The 8,710-nt window shown below is 40.9% G+C and overlaps 1 protein-coding gene across 1 annotated transcript in view; it reads right to left on the reverse strand.

Annotated features, from left to right (window-relative positions):
• LOC130380350 (uncharacterized) overlaps positions 1-6,920 on the reverse strand; it is a 91,072-nt gene extending 84,152 nt beyond the window's left edge. The window contains exons 1-6 of the mRNA XM_056587516.1: positions 6,837-6,920; positions 6,225-6,270; positions 5,262-5,570; positions 3,478-3,735; positions 2,058-2,366; positions 928-1,185 (exon numbers count right to left, since the gene is read on the reverse strand). Of these exons, the coding sequence (XP_056443491.1) occupies positions 928-1,185; positions 2,058-2,366; positions 3,478-3,735; positions 5,262-5,570; positions 6,225-6,270; positions 6,837-6,920 (1,264 nt within the window). The remainder of the gene's footprint in view (positions 1-927; positions 1,186-2,057; positions 2,367-3,477; positions 3,736-5,261; positions 5,571-6,224; positions 6,271-6,836) is intronic.
• Positions 6,921-8,710: the final 1,790 nt, after the last annotated feature.

Consider the following 8,710-nt stretch of genomic DNA (forward strand, 5'->3'; position numbering starts at 1 on the left):
AGTCCATGTAAGGCTTGGGGGTGGAGCCAGCAGGTTGCTAGACCTACCACTCCCCTCACTCCTCCCTGCAGTATGCCACAATATACATATACGTACGATATAGATCTAGGATATATCTATAAATTGAATGAGACCTAGAGCTAGTGAGAGTAAAAAGAGAGAAAACAGTGATTGATACTTACGCCACTTCACCAGAGCAATTACTGCCAATAGAGCAATGCATATTATGGCAATAATTATTCCGATATTCTTCCCAACATCTGCAAGGAGAGGAAATGGAAATAAACATAAAAGGTACCATCATGGCATCAGCATGCTAACACACACAATGTTAATAATTTGTCTCAACCTGAGGGGTATGAATCAACACACACAGATGGATAATTTCGCTGGTTCCTAACCGACTGTCCCAACTGACCGTCCCAATTGGCAAATTAAAATGGATCAATAAAATCAAGCGGAGGTTGGCGTTCATAGTCAGGTAGAAGAAGGCTACTATAATCAAGACTTCTCAATTTAGCACCAAAGGGGACAGGAGAATACCCAATGAGAATGTTAAGTCAAGCCTATGATTTGGCTCTCATTTTGTATTATACTGAGAGTTTGGATGTTTGAGGTGAACAGGCTAGGGTTCGGCCTAACAGAGAAAAAGAAACTGCCTTTTTAAGTAACCTATTGGAAAAGTGATAATGTTTGCTAGACATTGCGTACACAATGCCTACACTATTAAGAAACAAATTCACAAAACCTATCCGATCCAATCATATCCTATTTTTTGCAGTCTGACACGTGTGTGTGGATTTGTTATCCAATTCTACATTTCTAAATACAAATTGAGAGCAAACTTACAACTTCCCAAATACTATTCTACAAATTAAAGCCTTTGCAACAAAATGACCTTCATACGACCCTTCAGCTGTGACATACCTGGTGGTTTATAGAGTGGATTTTCCATGGGCAGGCTGGTGTTGCTGGTCCTCACACGGGTCTTCAGCCTGCAGAAGAACTTCTCAGGGGTATCAGAACTGCTGATATTCTTCAGCGCGTCACCCTCGGTCCACTCTCCTTCGTCTTTCTTCCATTCGTAGGAGACCGGTCCCAGATCTGTGGTGTCCGCGGTACACTTCAGAGCACAAGTGACGTCACACAGCGGCTGGGTCTTTATACTGGGCGTCGGAGGGGGCTCTGGTCGGGTGAAAAGAACACAAGAACAGAGATGAGGTTTTCCATCTGCTGTGTATCTAGACCCCCCCAGACCATTTAAAAACAAAATATTTTTGCAACAACTTCACGGCTCACTACAACATTTCCCGCTAGCAGCATTTGTGCCCCCAACTTTTTCATTTAAATTCAAAAAAGAAAATGTATTGCGTAGGTGATCATTTCTTTCCCAGTGCTTAAATATGTCTGTCTGTCTGCAGTCTAGAACCCTGTCATTTTAATATATTAGCCTATATGCGAACCGATGGTAAAGGTTAGGTTATCTTTCGCCTGAATATCCCGGCACTGCCAATTCAATCCTGCTGTAAGATATGGGCCAATTTGTTTTATTACCCTAATGCCCAAGGCCATTCGTTTTACCAATTTCTTTAGGCTACTTCATGTTTCCTTAAAGTGTTAGTCCGGCGAAAATTTAACCCGGGGTCTATTTCCGTATGAAAACATGTAAAATAAGCCGTTGAGAATTTTTTTTGAGACAAATGGCTAATAGTTTGTTTAATAAAAGCGTAAAATAAACACAATAGATCTAATGCCTGTAGAAAACTCGAGTGAAACAAATTGAAATTGTCAGCCTGACATGTGTTCGCCCTCTGCCTAGTTCCAGAGGTCAAATCTGAAATGAATCCAGGTCTGAAAATAAACTTCATGTTTTATAGAAACACTGGAAAAAGTTACATGCTTTACATAAAATATTCAATACCTACATTTAAGAGTTGATCTGCCCACATTTATGCATTTCAGAACAAACAGATTGGAGCGGTTGAATGTAATAGGTATGATCTATTTTTGTTACCGATGTTCTTGTTGAGAGTGGGAATGAGTGAACGGAGGCCTACTGATTAGGATGAGAGTTGTTGTAGTGTCTTCAGTAATTCCACTGGGGTCCCCATGGCTTATGATGCATTTGTATGTCCCTTCGTCTAAGACGGTTAGATTCCCAAAGGTTACCGTTTTATTTTCAAGGCTTAATTTGGTGTGAAGTCTTTTGGGCTCAGTGAGGTTCTTCGTCTTATGATATCCAATTTTAAAAACACTAAAATCTGGGCCTCCTTGAAAGTAAATAAAATTGATGTTCTCCATAGTTGAGTTGCATGGAAATATGGCCGTCCCTCCGACCTCTCCATAAAGAGTAAGGCCAGCACAACCTGAAAGAGAAAGGTTGTAACTTATATAGAGAGAGAGAATGTCAAGTCTGAAACTAATGATCCAAACTGTATCTCCCCATAGCCTCCAAATCACGTTACTGCAACACGCAGACAGAACACCACACCCACGTAACCACGTGTTACTAAACAACTATCCCTAGTATGTGTATATTTTGCTGCTCATTTGGCAACGCTTGCTGGAGTCAGAGTTGTTTATATATATTGTCTTGCTTGTTAGTTTTTGCCAAGAAAACCGACACTGCCTGCGACTATAAAATAGTTTCTACAAAAGGGGAGGTTCATTTTAGAAAATCCACACAGACTTGGCCAACTTTGTAAGGGTATGACCGGTATGCTATGTTATGTTGTGTCATCTTTGGTATGAAGGTATGAAAGATTTCCTGATGTCTTTTACCTGCACCTCTATAAATCTTGTTGCGTCTGCGGGGTTTGTTTACCGGCGTTGCTATCGTTACCGGTCTCGTTAGGAAGCACGTCAATTCTCGGCGCGATAATTCTCCCGCACAGAGCAGAACTGTGGTCTATTCTACACATTTTAATTTTCTTAATTACAATTAGATTATTCATTTTTACTGAATTAGTTTTTTATTACTGGAAAAAATAAAATAAAAATTGGTGTTGCCGGTGTGCAACAACGAGGAATCGGTGTTGGCCTCAACACCGGTAGCACCGGTAATACCGTATACCGCGGCAACCCTAATGTTAAGTCAAGCCTAAGATTTGGCTCTCATTTTTTTACTATACTGAGAGTTTGGATGTTTGAGGTGAACAGGCTAGGGTTCGGCTTAACAGAGAAAAAGTTTAAGTAACCTATTGGAAAAGTGATAATGTTTGCTAGACATTGCGTACACAATGCCTACACTATTAAGAAACAAATTCACAAAACCTATCCGATCCAATCCTATCCTATTTTTTGCAAAGGTCAAGGTGCGCAGATGCCACAGTCTGACACGTGTGTGTGGATTTGTTATCCAATTCTACATTTCAAAATACAAATTGAGAGCAAACTTACAACTTCCCAAATACTATTCTACAAATTAAAGCCTTTGCAACAAAATTACCTTCATACGACCCTTCAGCGGTGACATACCTGGTACTGGTTTATAGAGTGGATTTTCCATGGGCAGGCTGTTGTTGCTGGTCCTCACACGGGTCAGCCTGCAGAAGAACTTCTCAGGGGTATCAGAACTGCTGATATTCTTCAGCTTGTCACCCTTGGTCCACTCTCCTTCGTCTTTCTTCCATTCGTAGGAGACCGGTCCCAGATCTGTGGTGTCCGCGGTACACTTCAAAGTACAAGTGACGTTACACAGCGGCTGGGTCTCTATACTGGGCGTCGGAGGGGGCTCTGGTCGGGTGAAAAGAACACACGAACAGAGATGAGGTCTTCCATCTGCTGTGTATCTTCTACCCCCCAGACCATTTTAAAAACAAAATATTTTTTTGTTTTTAAAATTTTTCATTTAAATTAAAAAAAGAAAATGTATTGCGTAGGTGATCATTTTCTTGCCAGTGCTTAAATATGTCTGTCTGTCTGCAGTCTAGAACCCTGTCATTTTAATATATTAGCCTATATGCGAACCGATGGTAAAGGTTAGGTTAACTTTCGCCAATTCAATCCTGCCGTAAGATATGGGCCGATTTGTTTTATTACCCTAATGCCTAAGGCCATTAGTTTTACCAATTTCTTTAGGCTACTTCATGTTTCCTTGCATTGTTTGACCGGCGAAAATCTAACCCAGGGTCTATTTCCGTGTGAAACCAGGTAAAATAAGCCGTTGAGAATTTTTTTTGAGACAAATGGCTAATAGTGCTTTGGCTTGGGGCGGCGAACGCTTCCAAATCAGCATTTCTTAACCACTAATATTGCTCAGAATAGCAACAAATCTCTGAAGTAGAATGACTAGGGTCCCGACGCATAAAACAAAGAGCCAACAGCGTAGTTAGCAAACTAAGAGTTTAATAAACCATTCTTTTTTACACCAGTCTGTGCATTACCGGTAGGTCCGTGTTTACCGGAAGGCGATACAAGTCGATTACCGAATGCAACAGAGTTCCCTTCAAGGAGGAAAGTTTTGGAATTTATAATTAATATAGTTTACATGGTTCTGGGAACCATCACCTTATCGTGGTGGAGAGGTTTGTGTGCCCCTATGAACCTGAGGGCTGTGCTGTCTGGAGCATAGTGCTCCTGGTAGGGTCTCCCAAGGCAAAGTGGTCTTAGGTGAGGGGTCCGACCAAGAATGGTTCATAGTACTTTAACAGCAAGTACAGTTTAGCTGTGAGGAGTTGTGCCCCACAGCCCTATATTATGCACATTGTAAAGTTCAATATGGAGATTCCAATCATCGCAAACCCAATCCTTCCAGTGGTGGGAGTCCGCAGAAATTCCCTGGCAGCTGGAGGAGCTAGAGTCAGAGTTAGAAACCTACCATTGTTCTATCAATTCTGATGTGAGGTACTCAAACTGCATGCAAAGGACATCCTTATCCCCTATTTCTTCATGTTTGACTTTCATAAAAAAGAGTTTGTTTAATAAAAGCGTAAAAATAAACACAATAGATCTAATGCCTGTAGAAAACTCGAGTGAAGCAAATTTAAATTGTCAGCCTGACATGTGTTCGCCCTCTGCCTAGTTCCAGAGGTAAAATCTGAAATGAATCCAGGTCTGAAAATAAACTTCACGTTTTATAGAAACACTGGAAAAAGTTACATGCTTTACATAAAATGTACAATACCTACATTTAAGAGTTGATCTGCCCACATTTATGCATTTCAGAACAAACTGATTGGAGTGGTTGAATGTAATAGGTATGATCTATTTTTGTTACCAATGTTCTTGTTGAGAGTGGGAATGAGTGAACGGAGGCCTACCAGTCATGATGAGATCTATTGTAGTGTCTTCAGTAACTCCACCGGGGCGCCCATGGCTTATGATGCATTTGTATGTCCCATTGTCTGAGACGGTTAGATTCCGAAAGGTTACCGTTTTATCCACATGGTTCAAGTAGGTGTCAGGTCGACTGGGCCCAGTGAGGTTCTTCGTCTTATGATATGCACTTATAACCTTTCTAAAATCTTTGCCTCCTTGTAAGTAAAGAGATTGTACGTCCTCCCTAGTTGAGTTGCATTGCAATACGGCCGTCCCTCCGACCTCTCCATAAAGAGTACGGCCAGTACAACCTGAAAGAGAAAGGTTGTAACTTATATAGAGAGAGAGAAGGTCAAGTCTGAAACTAATGATCCAAACTGTATCTCTCCATAGCCTCCACATCACGTTACTGCAACACGCAGACAGAAAACCACAACCACGTAACCACGTGTTACTAAACGACTATCCCTAGTATGTGTATATTTTGCTGCTCATTTGGCAACGCTTGCTGGAGTCAGAGTTGTTTATATATATTGTCTTGCTTGTTAGTTTTTGCCATGAAAATCCACGCAGACTTTGAGATGGACCTTGGCCAACCTTTGTAAGGGTATGACCGGTATGCTATGTTATGTTGTGTCATCTTTGGTATGATGAAGGTATGAATGATTGCATGATGTCTTGTACCTGCACCGCTATTAATCTTGATGTGTCTGCAATAATGCAGAATGAGGAACTACAGGCTGAAGGGTGTGGTAAATGTTGCCCTCGGACAATGCATTAGATGTGCCCACATCAAACCTATCGGTATGGTTGCATATAAAGTCGATAAGGCTATTAATATTTGGAGTAATCTTACCAGAATTTGCAAAGATTCTGGCAATTCTGATTCAATTATGATGTTAGGTTATAGAGTAACAGCCGAAATTATTACAGTTAGAACTCTTACGACTGAAATATTTTCTTACCTTTGACAAAGAAGAGAAATCCCAGCAATAAAAATAGAATCTCCATCTGGGAACAACATATACATTACAAAAGTTAAACTTAATTCTAAAACATGCAATCACAAATGTCTTCAGGTTAATCAAATTTCAAAAACAGGTTTTGAAACACATTTGGCCATATAGCTTCTACATTGCAATTCTGCTCGTCATTTGATGTTCTCCATAGTATAGGGTTAATGTTTTGATAGTTATGGTAACTCACACACTCACATTGTGATATTGTGTGCACAGACGTGGGATTACAGTGGCCCACACTGCCTCACTTAGATTCCTGGCGTACCGGCTACAGGTCCATTGTTCAAGACTGAACAAGTTAGCGGTGAATGTCAACCTCAGCAAAGACAATATCCAAAACAGGTTCTGAAGCACATTTGGCCACATCATTTATTGATAGTTGCTGAGCGCCTGCCGCTCAACGCGCCTCATGTATTATGCCGGAGCTCCATGAACTCAGAAAGTGTGAACTGTATGAAATGAGAGTCTTACACTTAACACCTGAATATAAAGCAAAGAAAAGGTGGAATAAACCCACCCAGGAGAGGGTTTATCACGACAAAGTATGCTTTGACTTACCGTTTTGATTGAGTCCGGAGTGAATGATGACACACTATCTTGTTCTTTGCTGAAGAGAAGGGTGTTGGCTTGTGTCCCTCTCATGTTGGCTGGGTGACAGAGTACTACCAAGCCTTGTCATTGTTGCATCCTCAGCCGTGCGTGCGTGCATGTGTGCATGCGTGTGTGTGTGTGTGTGTGTGTGTGTGTGTGTGTGTGTGTGTGTGTGTGTGTGTGTGTGTGTGTGTGTGTGTGTGTGTGTGTGTGTGTGTGTGTGTGAGAGAGATAGAGATCTACGTTAGAAAGATGATATCTCAAAATATCATTTGAATATCCACCTATTTTAACTTCCGCAACTTCCGAGTATATTGGGTTATTGTTCAGCAAAAGATCCAACTCCAAACTATAGGCTACATGTTCAGGAAATATTTTTTTTTCCCTTCACCTCACTAATTATAAATTTATCAATATTGGTGAAATCATCTTCAGAAGAAAAAAAGTACTTTGATACATCATTAACCAAATAATTATAATCAATTACAATTTTGTTGCGAGAACTCTAGCTGCTGCTATGGATACTGACTGCCAGCTTGACGGATAGACATGCCTGGCTGTCACAGTGTGTTTACCTGTTCATTTGAAGGTTTTTCACCTGTTATAAGCAATTTGTTTTTAATTTGCACTTGTTTTTGCTTAATTTTTGTTTTTGCTTAGACTTGAGAATACAATTCTTATTGTTAAAAAACATGTTTTTTCTAATCATTTTTGGTCGTCCGTCTCATCATGCCTTTCATGGGTCATTCTTGATCCCTTAAGTCTGCAAATGTGATCTCAACACACAGAAGACCAGTAGGTGGTCTGTACATTGTGTCAGCACACAGCACATTTGTATGCTAGATGATGGTAGCAAGTTGACCCTACCACCGACACCTAGGTGTCTTCACTGGGCTCCTACGAAACATGACAGCAGCTGATGGTGTTTAAAACAGGTTTACTGCAGGGTCGGAATCGGGCTTACTGCCACAGCAGGCGTTCCACCCTGGCAACAAAATCGGCCTGGCTCCATTATATAAATAACAATGACGTGTCAGCACGATGCAAAACCTGTGCAAACTTATTTTGTTCGTGGGCAGATGCACATGATGGTTACGTGGTGATCGCAGAGGTTAATACCCCGACATTTAGGCACCCAAAGAGTGACGGTGCCATTGAGCCCATTTCGGGCTGAGAGTTTTAGGAAGAAAGGGGGGGTGCTATCACCGTGGTTACGACCCACGGCAACCTGTCCTCTTTTTTTCCCCTCCCCTCAAAGAATCAGAAATTCCAGAATCTAAATCGAAGCATAATCTGAATCTGAATCAGAATTGTTAAAGTCCAAACGATGGCCAACCCTAGTGACGGCTGGTTCAACCTGTGTGGCTTCATTGCACCGCAGGCATGCAGCCTCACCCACATCCCAGCATCCATCAGTAAGAGGAGGGAGGCTGCTTTACATGAGGCTGCTGAGATCAACCACACACACTCACCAGGATGTCTATGGTGAATGAAGGACATATTGTGATGTTTTATTGGTTGAGTAAAGATTAAACATTGTTTCCTGCTTCTTTCATTTACTTTTTGTAAATCAGGATGAAAGCATTTGTTAAATGACAAAAATGTCAATATAAAAGGAGCAAGAATTGGCCAGAGTGTCCAGGTGGGGGTTTCTACCCCTCATTTGCTTATCATTCAAAACATTGACATAAATCGCTTTCCCCACTTTTAAATCAGGTTATACAAGCTTATCATAGTAGATACTGATATCAGAGCCCTTAACTTTGAAAATGTTGTAATGAAGTACTCTATGCAGAATATTGTAAATTGTAATTATGTCAATCTGACTAAATACATTTGCT

Source organism: Gadus chalcogrammus, chromosome 4 (genome assembly GCF_026213295.1).
Source record: "Gadus chalcogrammus isolate NIFS_2021 chromosome 4, NIFS_Gcha_1.0, whole genome shotgun sequence".
NCBI classification, from domain to species: Eukaryota; Metazoa; Chordata; class Actinopteri; order Gadiformes; family Gadidae; genus Gadus; species Gadus chalcogrammus.